The sequence below is a fragment of the Chiloscyllium plagiosum genome, chromosome 20 (assembly GCF_004010195.1).
Source record: "Chiloscyllium plagiosum isolate BGI_BamShark_2017 chromosome 20, ASM401019v2, whole genome shotgun sequence".
NCBI lineage: Eukaryota > Metazoa > Chordata > Chondrichthyes > Orectolobiformes > Hemiscylliidae > Chiloscyllium > Chiloscyllium plagiosum.
In genome coordinates this window covers 1,965,471-1,979,763 of record NC_057729.1, presented here as the reverse complement: position 1 = coordinate 1,979,763, position 14,293 = coordinate 1,965,471, and the positions used below count along the sequence as shown (strand labels likewise).

The following is a 14,293-nucleotide window of genomic DNA, read 5'->3' as shown; positions in this document are numbered from 1 at the left end:
GCAGGAAACATGTTTCTGCTGATGGGTGAGTGCCGAATCAGAGGAGACAGCTTAAAAATACAGGGGTATACCATTTAGGACAGAGATGAGGAGAAACTTCTTCACCCAGAGAGTGGTGGCTGTGTGGAATGGTCTGCCCCAGAGGGCAATGGAGGCCCAGTCTCTGGATTCATTTAAGAAAGAGTTGGATAGAGCTCTCAAGGATCGTGGAATCAAGGGTTATGGAGATAAGGCAGGAACAGGATACTGATTAGGGATGATCAGCCATGATCATATTGATTGGTGATACAGGCTCGAAGGGCAGAATGGCCTACTCCTGCACCTATTGTCTATTGTTCTGTAAGATACTTTTGATCACTTTGATGATCAAGGGTTGACTGATGAGATGAAGTAAGGGACCACACAATTTTCCTTTTTGGTCTATAAACTGGAATGGAAGTTTGGCTGTTGCATAACTGAGATTCCAGGATAATGTTCTACTTGGCAAAATCAAGTTTTTGCAAGCCCTGGGATTGGTTAAATTATAGTTTACTGCAGATTTGTAATTGCAGAGCAAAGAAAATGGCGGAAAAGCCAAAAAAAACTTAAATAATTCAGACAAGAGAAAACCCAATTCATTGGGTCACCTATCAAAATGAAGAATGCTATTGCTTTACCGATGACACATGTCATTATTCAAAACCAAAAGGCACTGAGAATTTAACCCACTCTTGTGATATGGGCACTCAATCTACAGAATCTTCTGTTTACTCTGACTGTCTTTACTTTCCCATCTATAATACTTATATCAAACCATCCGACTTTTGCATTTCTTAATTGTGAATGTGTGTGTTTATTTGAGGTTTTAAAGGACTGTAAATCAGCTGTATCTTTAGATTGGGAATCTTTTCCATGCCGTTCGTGCTTACAGTAAATAGTTATTTTCTGTAAGTGATGACACTTGTGAATTGTTTTTGTCCTCCACAGCAGTCAGTCAGGAAAATTGGTCATCTCAGTTGTCTAACTGGGATTTATATTTTGTGACGGTTGTGGGACAGTGGATGGTTTCTTAGTAATTAAGTTGTGACAGTGTTAATTGCCTGCATCAAATTTGTCCTTTTTTTGTGGAAAGGTCAATCTGGGCAATGTTCCACATTGTTAGTTAAATGTCAATGTTGTATTTGCACTGGAACAGCTTAGCCAGGAGTGTAACTGCTTATGGAATACAGACCTTCAGTATTGCATTCAGGATGTTTCTTGGGCTCATTATCTAGTGTAATCAGCTGTTTCGTGCTGGCTGTTCATGAAATGCTTTTCTACAATTCTGATCATGGCCAGCTTTCCACCATGCCCCTCTATTTGCTAGGTTCTAAGCTCTCTATGAGCCTGATTTATATCTATTGTGCCAAGCTTGAGTGTACAAAACACTTACTTAAGCTTAATCTTTAACCTGTCCTTTTGTCCTGACATTGTCTTTCTGACATTATTTAAATTCAAATGTTTCTTCAAATGTCATGAGTGTTATTTAATTTTAGTTACACTTGCATTCCTAAACTTGGCTTAGTGAGTTAATTTGTACATGGTCTATGCCAGCTCTCTCCCAGGGTTAGTGCATGAAGAGTGATTTGTGTGTTCAGTGGTTTGACGTGCTGTCTTTTATAGGTACACAATACCCTCTGAGTCAGCTTGCTTGTTTTGCTGTTGTTCCTGACTGAATCTGTCTACAGTTTTTCCAGAAGGCTGCGTGGAATGTGAAGGAAAACATTGGAGAAGATGTGGACCCGGAGCAACTGGTGCAGGAAACCTGTAAAAACTGCCTGGAACAGGTGGGAAAATGACAGGAGTATCTTGGTCCACATAACACCGCACCTTGTGTTTCTGTTCATTATGATTTGCATTGCAGGGACTAGCTTGGTTATACCTAGACCTTTGCATCATTTAGAGTTGGATGTAAGTAATTCTATCAGAAATAAAAAGAATGCAGTGGTTTAAAAAAAAATCAAATAAATGGCTCTGAATCCTTTCCATGTTAAGGCATAGATGTTTTTGAACTATTCTGACATATAGAGACACACCCTACACAGGGGTCAGATTCACATTTACAATTCTGTGCGATTGAAGAGTCACCTCTGGGTGGAGGCGGTTGACTGGATGAGTCTAGATGGATTCTGAAGTTTTTACTCCAGCATTGCTTCTCTTATGCATCTTTCCCTAGTGTAGATCCACATGTTATGAAAGGATTACCTTTTGTAGATCCACATGCTATGAAAGGATTACCTTGTGTAAATCCACATGTTATGAAAGGATTACCTTGTAGTGTAGATTCACATGGTTATGAAAGGATTATCTTGGATGTCCTCCCATACAGCTTATCAAGACTTTCACTTGATGCTTGAGGTGTTGACATTTAAAACCATTGTATACTCACTGGTCAAATGAGACATGTATGTCTCATGCTGAGAGATCTGTGGTAGCTCTCGAACAAAGAGTCTGTAGCCTCTGCTGTCCTCTTGATTTTCATCTCTCTTAAAATGAAACTGTCGTTTCTAACCTTCAAATAAAATCTTAGATAATGGGCAAAAGCTCGGAGTCGGAATTTATGAACTAGCCACTTTGTCATATCAATTAGTGAAGATTGTTAATTGTAATGTATGTGGAACTTTGATGAGCCCTGAGATGAAAATAAAAGGCATTGGATAGAGAGGCGTGATTGAAGAACTTGAGTGGATGCACAGAGCGATTGAGCCAAGCAATGATAATGTCAGATATCATCATGATGTGTTTACTTGGAGAATTACTCTGGCAACAGAGGGTTCTTTGCTTTTTGTGTGAATTGAATTGAGCCAGTACCTCACTATCTTCTTACTACCCGTTCAACTGCAGGCTAAAATGATGTATTCAGATGGAGGGAAGATGATTACCAAACCCGGTGGAGAGCTTGCTGCTATAAAGGTGGGCATTGGTTTAAATTTTGAGCACAGATGAATTAAATACAACTAATACCATGCTGTACAAAATGCCAGGCCAGTGAGGAAGTCGCAGTGCTGTTGATTTCTGTTTGGAATTATTGCTTGTCCATTGATAGATGACAGAGAGCCGGTTATCCAGATCCTGCTAAAACAGGGTTCATCGATTTCAGCCAGTACAGTTGGGTTCAGGGTTGCAGGTTGAGCCAAGTACTTGATGACTGACTATTCCTGTTATAATTGAAGTGTGAGATTCTTTTCATTCTATAAACCTTGGGCAGTTTTCAGCAATGCAGCTTTTATTTTGCTTTCAAGACTGTAGTTTTGAAACTGGGTGCATTATTCAGCCTTAACAGAGACCTAATCATTATGATATTGAATAGTGACAGTAAGATTGGTGGAGTAGCAGATAGTGAAGGGGACTGTCAGAGAATACAGCAGAATATAGATAGATTGGAGAGTTGGGCAGAGAAATGGCAGATGGAGTACAATCCGGACAAATGCGAGGTGATGCATTTGGGAAGATCCAGTTCAAGAGCGAACTGTACAGTAAATGGAAAGGTCCTCTGGTATGGAGGGTGCTAGCTATGAGGAGAGGTTGAGTAGATTAGGATTATTTTCATTGGAAAGGAGGAGGTTGAGGGGGGACCTGATTGAGGTCTACAAAATCATGAGAGGTGTAGACAGGGTGGATAGCAAGGAGATTTTTCCCAGAGTGGGGGACTCAATTACCGGGGGGTCACGAGTTCAAAGTGAGGAGGGAAATGTTTAGGGGAGATATACGGGGAAAGTTCTTCACGTAGAGGGTGGTGGGGGCCTGGAATGTGTTGTCAGGGAAAGTGGTAGGGGTGGGAACGATAGCATCATTTAAGATGTATCTAGGTAGATATATGAATGGGCAGGGAGCAAAGGGATAGAGATCCTTGGAAAATAGGCGACAGGTTTAGATAGAGGATCAGGATCGGCGCAGGCTTGGAGGGCCAAATGGGCTGTTCCTGTGCTGTAATGTTCTTTGTTCTAATTTTCAAAGCGGGATGCATCTGTCAACTTGTTCACAATCATAAAGCAACAATAGAAACTGAAGCTGTAGTAGACCATTCAATCCCTTGATCCTACTTCCTCATTTTAGTTCACTCCCAAGCCACATTCCTGCTCTATCCCCATGCTCTGTGTAAAATACATCCTGCTGTCGTGCCTCGCTTGGAAAGCACATTGGAAAGCAGTACCAGTGTTCCTGGAGTTGTCCCAAAGATAAAGAATTTTAAAAGTATGTAGAATTCCCAGTTTGCCTGTCCTTTGGATCCAAACCACAAAACAGGGAGCAGGTTTCTGTACTGAAGAACAAGGCAACCTTGGGCATTTGCAACTGTCTATTCTTTACTCTGGCTACCTGTTTTGCTTTCACACAATCACTTGTTTTTTTCTCCATTTTGAACTTGAAGGTGACAAACTAAAAAGTATAGTTTGACAGATTAGCTCTGTTACCATCCAGTATTGCTGTCTGCCTAATATTTGCAGCCCATTTGTCTTCAAAATTGGTTTTTATTGTGAGAAGTAGTAAGTTATTAAATTCCTTTCAGAGAACAATCTCTCAAAGAACCTCATAGATGGGTTTCAGCTTCTAATGCTCATAATCGTGCACTTGAACAGTATTTCATTGCCCACGAAGTATTTCTGATGCGCTGAGATTAAGAGGGTGGTCTTTTGTCATTTCTCCTTCTCATTCAGTTGGACAGCAACCCAGTATAATATTTTAATGTAAAATGTGCCTTATTACAGCGTTCTCGACAAATGGATGATGATCTGAACCAGAGAGGAAGTCCAATCCCAAAAAAGGTCAGCATGAATCATATTGGACAAAGGGTGTTCAGCTAAAGACAAAACCAGTGGTTGAAGTTTGTAGGGATTTGAGAATGTGGGCACGATGCTAAGATGGCTTTTCCAGGGTGACTTCCCATCTCTTTTGATGACACTGTCACCACTCTTGCTTGGTTTGGCAGCATATGGTTATGTTGAAGCATAACTAATACAGGTGCTTTCACTAATGTTCCTTAGGGCAGGTAATCTGACCTCAGACTGATTGGCATATAGGACACTGCAGTTTGGGTCAGATTAACATGCATCTTGATTTGAAATCCAATGGCAAATTGTGAAACTGGAAATCGCTGTGTTTGGTATTTTGCTGTTTAAAAACCCATTTAATTCACAAATTTCCTTCAGGGAAGGGAAGCTGTCTTCCCATCCAGTCTGGTTTAACTCTAACTCCACCCCCAGATCAGGTGACTGAAACTTTATGGCATCTGACAGCATATGGTGTCTTGTCTCTGTCATTCTCATCCCAAGAGCAAGGTATTGTGCTTTCACCTAGCTCCCTAACTGACTGTGGTCTGTCATTGCCTCAGTAATTGGTTTGTCTGTGGGGACTACCCTAAACACTGGAGCAATCATTCTGAATGGTCTTGGAAAGCTGGACAAGCCAAAGCTCAGGTGCCCTGAGCATTCTGCCCACTGAACTTCAGAAACTCGCCAACGCTGCCAAGTCAAGCTGGTATCTTCAGTGGAAGAGCATATCATTAATGCAACAACAGAAAGTACAGAATAGGCAATGACTAATCGGGGGCAAGGTGCTTCTCCAGGCCCTGCTGCAGCCCGTACAAAGTTATGGTAGAAGCTGGAAGGGCAAAAGGTCGCTCTGTATTAATTTTTAAAGAAGTTTCTCTTTCACTTCACAGAGAAAAGGCCGTCCACCAGGACATCTGATTTCATTTGACCGTACGACCTCCAGTGCTGCAGTGTGAGTACAGGTCCTCGAGACTGTGTAACCTGTGACATTGTTAGTGTTGGAAAGTCTTGCTTAACTGATGTCCTCAGCTGAAGAAGTTTCCTTTAGGTTAAGAATCCTTGGAAATGATTGTAAAATACAGCCAGAGAGTCACAGAGATGTACAGCACGCAAACAGACCCTTTGGTCCACCTTGTCCATGCCGACCAGAAATCCTAACTGAATCCAGTCCTATTCATGAGCACCCGGCCCATATTCCTCCAAACCCTCCCTATTCATATACCCATCCGGATGCCTTTTAAGTGTTGCAATTGTACCAGCCTTCACCACATCCTCTGGCAGCTCTTCCATACACGTACCATCCTCTGCATGGTCTCTTTTATACCTTTCCACTCTCACCCTAAACATATGCCCTGTAGTTCTGGACTCCCCCACCCCAGGGAAAAGACCTTGTCTTTTTATCCTATCCATGCCCCTCATGATTTTATAGACCTCTATAAGGTCACCCCTCAGTCTCCGATGCTCAGGGGAAAATAGCCCTAGTCTATTCAGCCTCTCCCTTTTAGCTCAAATCCTCCAACCTTGGCAACATCTTATTCTGAACCCTTTCAATTTCTACAACATCCTTCCAATGGGAAGGAGACCAGAATTGCACGCAATACTCCAACAGTGGCCTCACCAATGTCCTGTACAGCCGCAACATGACCTCCCAACTCCTGTACTCAATACTCTGACCAATAAAGGCAAGTATAGTATAGAGATAACTGAAATCTCCTTACATATTTGTTTCTCAATTTCCCACTGACTATTAGGGTGTCTACAATACAATCCCAATAAGGTGATCATCCCTTTCTTATTTCTCAGTTCCACCCAAATAACTTCCCTGGAAGTGTTTCTAGGAATATCCTCCCTAAGTGCTGTAGTGTTGCCACAATTCTTTTTCTCAACTTTCCTTTGTAACAGTTACTTGTCACCACAAGAATGAAGTGGCAATAACTGGAAGGGGTTCCATGTTCAGTGAAGAAGTTGGGTTGCACATGGTCAAGGAACCAGGCTTTTCGAGCCAGTGAAGGCTTTGAGTGACGTTCTAAGATTCTGCCACAAATGCATTGTATACAATATTAATATGCTCCTCAGGTTTGAGATAACCGTTCATTGGCAGTTTGGCTTCAGAGCTTGTGTCTCCTTACACCTGTAAGGAGAGCTTTTGTACAATATAGCTTCACCAAACAAAATCCGTATTGTTCCATTGTTAATGCCTGAATCACCAGTACCAGATGCTTTTCTTGGTTGTAATCTCTGGATTTTACTGCTAAACCCTCATCCTATCCATCTCTCTCTCCCATCTCACGTTTCCCAAGACACTTCTTCAAATGTTCCTCTTTGACCAAATGTTTGTTCACCTATTCTATTAGCTTCTTATGTGGCTCAGTCTCTAGTTGTGTTTGGGAATATTTCTGCATGATTCTGGAAGGCATGAAGGCAACATCTACTCCAGTGGTGGAGTAGATGGAGTTTGATGTGCGACAGCATTGTTTAAATGCATGAATACTATAAAACACAATCGTGTTCTTTCCAGAAAGGCTGTAGCTTGTTAACTTCTCTCTTTTTTTCTCTCTCTCTTCTCTCTCTCTGACTCTCAGCTCAAAGGTGAAGTACATTGAACCAATCAAACGGGAGGGACCTAAGGTAATGCTTTCAGCTTATGTCACGCTTTGTAACTGGAAGTTGAGGTAGAGTCATAGCATCGTAAAGCCTAGAAACAGATCCTTTGGTCCAGCCAGTCCATGTCAACTGTAATCCCAGATTAAACTGGGCGGCACGGTAGCACAGTGGTTAGTACTGCTGCCTCACAGCACCAGAGACCTGGGTCCAATTCCCGACTCAGGCGACTGACTGTGTGGAGTTTGCACATTCTCCCCGTGTCTGCGTGGGTTTCCTCCGGGTGCTCCGGTTTCCTCCCACAGTCCAAAGATGTGCAGGGTCAGGTGAATTGGCCATGCTAAATTGCCCGTAGTGTTAGGTAAGGGGTAGATGTAGGGGTATGGGTGGGTTGCGCTTTGACGGGTCGGTGTGGACTTGTTGGGCCGAAGGGCCTGTTTCCACACTGTAAAGTAATGTAATCTAATCTAAAATGGTCCCACCTGCCTGCGCATAGCCTATACCCCTCCAAACATTTTCTATTCATGTACTAATCCAAATGTCTTTTAAATGTGTTGCTCTTCATTGCAAATAAATGTTTCAAAACCCTTTTGCCTAATCAAAATAATTGACTCTTGTTGGCTTGCTTAGGCAATTTTAGCAATCGTTCCTACTGTGAATGGAAATGGTAGGTGCCAGTGTGTGTGGAGGGCATCACGGCAGTACGCTATTGTCCTTGGCTATTGGCTGCATTCTTGTGTAACAGGATTTATTGAAAGCAGATCTAGAGATCAAGGTTCTGATTCTCCCCTTTCTAGTTCAGGTTGGATGCTTGTTACAACAATGCCGTTTATCTCTGGTTGGGGTAGCCAACTGAGTAAACCAGGAATTGATGCAAAGAATTGCTGTTGAGAGTATGGCGCTGGAAAAGCACAGCAGGTCAGGCAGCATCCGAGGAGCAGGAGAATCAACGATTCGGGCAAAAGCCCCTCATTAGGAATGAGGATGCCCTAGAATGAGACAGTGCAACACTGAGAAATGCCTTCATCCACTGCGCTGTTACCCAGAATGCAGACACTCTGGAGACCTATAGTAAACTCATTTGAATTTGGTCAGCATTGAACCATAATGTGCCCCAGGTGCTTCAGTATGGGAGTTCGCACAGACTGGTCATCCTGCTGTTAACAGAAGTAGTCTGAGAAGGCTTATGGCCATGCCCAGAGCCCTGCTGTGTAACATGGGGCTCACGCTGAATTGTAGAATAGTGTCATAAAATCCTTGTAATACTGTAGCAGGTGGTTTAGCCCATTGAGTCCACACCAACTCTCCGAAGAGCTTTCGACCCTGGAATCATTCTGCTGGAAGTGAACAATTGCATAAAAGGGACTGTGTTGTGGGACTGAAGGCAACAACAGATTTTTTTGAAAATATGTGCTAATTGTTTTTGCGTTCTATATTTTTTGCAGTGGGACACATCCAGGCTGACTGCATCAACCACATTTGTGCTTGGATCACGTGCTAACAAGTAAGTTACAGGTGTGCATGTTTTGCACAGCCTCAGTAAGAATTGCTGGCTTTTTATCATTGACTGTTTAGAGGGTCACCTGTTTTGCACCGTGTACAACATTAATACGTGTACAACATTAATACGTGTACAACATTAATACGTGTACAACATTAATACGTGTACAACATTTTGGGGTTTACAGGAATGTGGTGTTCAGGCCACAACAAATTCAGTCTTATTGATTGGCAGAGCATGTATGGAGGCGCTGAATGGCCTGTTCCTAATATTTCATGAGTTTGTTTACCATTGCCTTCATTTTCACTGCACTGAGCTGGTTCTCCTAGCATCAATGTTCCATACTCTGACATCCTGTGCTCAGATCTCTCACTCTAATTCCTTCACACGAGTACGTGTTATTGAATACACCAATGTTTGTCTGTATTTGATCTCGCATTTCTAGCACTCTCAAAATGAGGACATCTGAGTTGGGAGTTGGAATGTCATTATTAATGTCTCCAGTCAAGCACTTCCAAAACCAATACAGCATGGTGTTAGATAGAGTAAAGCAGTGTCAATACTGTCCCTCATCAAACATTCTCAGGACAGTGTGGGGTTAGGTACAAAGTCAAACTCCAAATCTTGTTTGCACTAAGCATCTGTCAGCATAAAAAAGTCAAACATGGTGCTGTAACTGATAAAGAAGGCAGAGCCAGTATTCTTAGTTGTGTTTTGATGCTTTGGAAAAATTGGTGAGATCCTGTTTTGATTCCATGGAACCTCTTATTTTCATTTTGTGGAGCAGCTTTCTTGTAATGACCACTGAGCAGGTGGGATTCTGCTTGGCTTCATTATCCTCGTATTGACAGACAAAAAAAAGGCTGCATTTTTCAAATGACTGGTACAACCTTTTGAAAAGGGGTGCTGCAGAACTGAAAATCTTCCCTTGTATTGGCAAGTTGCCTATGATAGTTTTAGCGTTACTGGGAGTGTCTTTATTGATGTGTGATCTGGTTCTGTGTGTAAGAACAGCTATGAGTAAAAGGAGGGAAAAAAAATTCCAGTGCTCACTGTTCTGTTGTGCCACTTTATTGTGGACATTACACTGGAACCTGAAATATTAGCTGTAGTTTTCTGTAACTCCTCTGTACTGACCTCCGTAAAATTGGATCCCAAATGTAGTAAGACTTGTGTGACTAGATATAAGCTACTTCAAAACTGTTCTGTTCCTGTGAATTAACTCTTCACGTTCTTTTTTGTTCAGAGCCTTGGGAATGGGTGGTACCCGTGGAAGAATCTATATTAAACACCCTGAGCTATTCAAGGTAAGAGCGAGTGGAGCTCGGACTCTGGGAGCAGTCTTACTACATAATTGCAATAATCAGCATTCAAAATTATTGACAGAGTCTAAGGGAAGATTATCAGAGTTTTGTATAGTTTTGTTTCTCTTCCCTAGTGTTTATGAAGTGAAGCACTATTTTATGAAGTGGTCAAATCTCTGTTTATAGCTATTAGCTGAGAAAGAATTAATGCTGTTCAGGGTTAACTCTTGTTCATGGGCTATTGAGAAGATGTGTTGAGTTGAGGATGAAGCAGTATTCTATACAGGTTTATTATAATCACCTTCATTCTGTAAATCTTAGCTTTAGGAAGTCCTTATTCCCATTGGCTTTTAAAGCCACCTTCTCAGTCAGTCCTACTTTCAGTAAGGTGCACTTTTCCAGCCACTAGGTGTCTGTGCCTCAGCTGCCTTTTAGTAATTTCATTCTTACATTGTTGTTTCATTGTCCTGACCAAAAATGTATCAACTTTACCTTCTCTGCCTCAAATATCATATTTCTCCTGGCTACCCATACCAACCTGTCTATGTCATCTTGAAGGTGAACGTGAGGACTGCAGATGCTGGAGATCAGAGTCAAGATTAGAGTGGTGCTGGAAAAGTGCAGCAGGTCAGGCAGCATCCGAGGAGCAGGGAAATTGACACTTCGGGCAAAAGCACTTCATCAGGAATGAGCTTTTACCCGAAGCATCACTTTTCCTGTCTGACCTGCTGTGCTTTTCCAGCACCACTCTAATCTTGACTCTAATCTATGTCACCTTGAAGTCTACCACGATCTTCCCCACAGTTCTCTACATTTGCAAGGGTTGGAATGTTCACAGATTTCAAAATTTTGCCCTGTGTGCTCGAGTCACAGTCATTAATACAGATCAAGAAAAGCAGGCGTCTCAATACTAAGCCCTGGGGGACCCCACTGGGCACAGTCATCCATTCCAAATAAAGGCTATTCTGTTTCCTTGCACTTAGCCAGTTTTGTATCCATTTTATTTCAGCAATGTTGGAGTCCAATAAGTGGCAATTTATCAAATGCCTTTAGAAAGCCACATTCTCCTTCTCAACCCTTTTTTCCCCTCATTGGAAAATTCAGCCAAGTCTATTGAATACAATTAGCCTGGGACAAATCAGTGCTGGCTTTCATGAATTCATCCACGTTTGTCCATGTGACTGTTAAATTTTGTCCCAGATTATTCTATTCTAATACCATCCCTACCATGGAGGTTAGTGTCTGACGTGTAGTTGCTGTGTTTGCTCTAACACCATTTTTTTAAAGCAAGGGTGAAACATATGCAATCCTCCAGTCCATTGGCACCAGCCTGATATTGAGGAGGTTTGGAAGTTTGCAGATACCACCTCAACAATTTCAGTTCTTAATCCTCATTGGAGAGTTGGTGATGAGATGGTAATGTCACTGGTCAAGTGATCCAGAGGCCCATGCTAATACCTGGGACGTTAGTTCAAATCCCCATAACTAAATTAATTTTAAAAAATCTGGAAGAGAAAGCTAATCTTAGTAATGGTGACCATGAAACAATAATTGTTGTAAAAAACCATCTGGTTCACTAATGCCGTTTCGGAAAGGAAACTGGTTTACATGTGACTCCCAACTCATAGCTATGTGGTTGACTCTTAACTGCCCTCAAATGGCAAGAAGCCACTCAATTCAGTGCAATTAGGAATGGAACAGAGAAATGGCAGAGAAGCTAGATGATTACTCTGTATCTACCTCATGAAAACAGACACAAGAAATCTCTTAGAAGCAAGTGACCAGGTAGAGTGAAGGGTTGAAGGAGATTAGCATTGCGAAGGATGCTGTACTGGAGAAATTAATGGGGCTTAAAGTTGATAAGTCCTGAGAACCTGATCGTTTACATCATAGAGTGTTGAAGGAGGTGCTAATTGATAGTCAATGGATAAATGATCATTTCCCAATATTCCATTGATTTTTGGAGTGGTTTCTGCAGATTGGAAGCTTGAAAATGCGACCAACTATTTAAGAAAGGAACAAGTAGAAAGCAGGACCTATAGACCTGTTAACATTTAATCAGTGGTGAGATATCATAAAGGACATGATAAATGATCAGTTAGCTAAACATGATCTGATGGGCATAGGCATGATGGATTTGTGAATGAAAAATTGTGTTGGAATTTTTGAAGATGCTACTAACAAATTTATTAAAGGAAGTTTTCTTTATTTAATCTCGTTTGGGAGCAGACATCAGATCTCTACAAGGGTAGGAGCTGTCCCTTTTCTCTACAGTTAGGCCTGTGACCAGTGGAGTGCCACAAGGATCGGTGCTGGGTCCTCAACGTGCAGGTTCATAGTTCCTTGAAAATAGATAGGATAGTGAAGAAGGCCTTTGGTATGCTTTCCATTACTGGTCAGAGTATTGAGTACAGGAATTGGAAGGTCATGTTGCGGCTGTACAGGACATTGGAATATTGTGTGCAATTCTCCTTCCTATCGGGAAGATGTTGTGAAACTTGAAAGGGTTCAGAAAAGATTTACAAAGATGTTGCCAGGGTTGGAGGATCTGAGCTATAGGGAGAGGCTGAACAGGCTGGGGCTGTTTTCCCTGGAGCGTCAGAGGCTGAGGGATGACCTTATAGAGGTTTACAAAATCATGAGGGGCATGGATAGGATAAATAGACAAAGTCTTTTCCCTGGTTTGGGGAATCCAGACTAGAGGGCATAGGTGTAGGATAAGAAGGGAAAGATATAAAAGAGACCTAAGGGGCAACTTTTTTGCGCAGAGGGTGGTATGTGTATGGAATGAGTTGCCAGCGGATGTGGTGGAGACTGGTACAATTGCAACATTTAAGAGGCATTTGGATGGGTATATGAATAGGAAGAGTTTGGAGAGATGTGGGCCGGGTGCTGGCAAATGGGACTAGATTGGGTTGGGATATCTGGTTGGCATGGACGGGTTGGACAGAAGGGTCTGTTTCCATGCTGTACATCTCTATGACTCTAAACCTCAGCAGCTTTTGTAAGCTATGGCTCTTAACCAGTAAGCAAAAACTCTTGAAGAGTGAACCAGCCACCCTGTACCTTCTGCCAGCAAGTGGAAGTATTTGGAGAAGGAGAATCAAGGAGCAACATGTTGAGACAAGTTAGAAAGGCTCATTTCAGTGAACCATGTGAACAGGGATGACTGAGCTGCCTTTCCCTCTGCCCATCACACCCAGTTTTCTATCCAGTTTGTATGTGGTAGGGAAGTACTACCATTATGTCCTTGAAACAACCAATAGCAGCAGTATTGAGGCTATGGTAAGTCAAAACCAACTCTGCTGTGCCAACCACATGCTTTGAATGCCTGAGTTCCAACGAGGAGGACAAAGGAAGCAATTCAAAGATTCCCTGAATGCTTCCCTCAAGAAATGCAGCGTGGTGTCAATGTGAGAGAGTCCCTTGTTCAGAAGAACCTGACTTGGAGGAAGCTCACATATGAAGGACACAATTCTTTGAGAATGTCTTTCGACAAAGGGAAGTCCAGGAAAGGAACCGGAGAAAGGAATGCCAATGATCTTGAGGCCAAAGACCAATTCCACTCCTGGAGACACTTGTCAAAAGTGTGGTTGGAGCTGTGGCTCTGGGATCGGGCTCATCAAGGACCCACAGAAACCATAACCAGTAACAGAGTTTCTTAGTGGGCAATCATACTCGTTAGCGAGGGATTGCAGATAGTAGCTGGGGGGATAGTTATAAGAGGGCTAATGCTTTAACTAGTGGAATTATGCGCCAATGGGTCATGACTTTTTGACTGTAGCTAGAATCTGTTTATTTGTAATAAATAGTAATTCTTGGTAAGTGCAGAAAGTGGCGTGGTTATGTAAAATCTTTAATGTGCGTGACAGTTCTGGGGATGGCAGGGTTTTATTTTCAGTGGGCTACCCCGGTGAAACGAAACACTTTTCAAAACAAAAAAAAACCTTTATTTGTTTATTAATTCATCACCTTTTCAGACACTGTATTCACACTGTAATCCTTTTGTTTTGTTTGTTCACAGGATGTCGGCATGACTGGCTAGGCTGGTATTTATTGCCCATTCCTAATTGCCCACAGGGCAGTTTCTTTCCCTAAAG

At 42.1% G+C, this 14,293-nt stretch overlaps 1 protein-coding gene across 1 annotated transcript in view; it reads left to right on the top strand.

Moving 5' to 3' along the window:
* The window catches only part of LOC122559940 (deoxynucleotidyltransferase terminal-interacting protein 1), a 39,743-nt gene that overhangs the window by 12,493 nt on the left and 12,957 nt on the right, over nucleotides 1-14,293 (top strand). Inside the window, exons 4-11 of the mRNA XM_043710049.1 lie at nucleotides 1,707-1,805; nucleotides 2,863-2,931; nucleotides 4,725-4,781; nucleotides 5,678-5,739; nucleotides 7,370-7,415; nucleotides 8,834-8,892; nucleotides 10,136-10,196; nucleotides 11,920-11,923. Of these exons, the coding sequence (XP_043565984.1) occupies nucleotides 1,707-1,805; nucleotides 2,863-2,931; nucleotides 4,725-4,781; nucleotides 5,678-5,739; nucleotides 7,370-7,415; nucleotides 8,834-8,892; nucleotides 10,136-10,196; nucleotides 11,920-11,923 (457 nt within the window). The remainder of the gene's footprint in view (nucleotides 1-1,706; nucleotides 1,806-2,862; nucleotides 2,932-4,724; nucleotides 4,782-5,677; nucleotides 5,740-7,369; nucleotides 7,416-8,833; nucleotides 8,893-10,135; nucleotides 10,197-11,919; nucleotides 11,924-14,293) is intronic.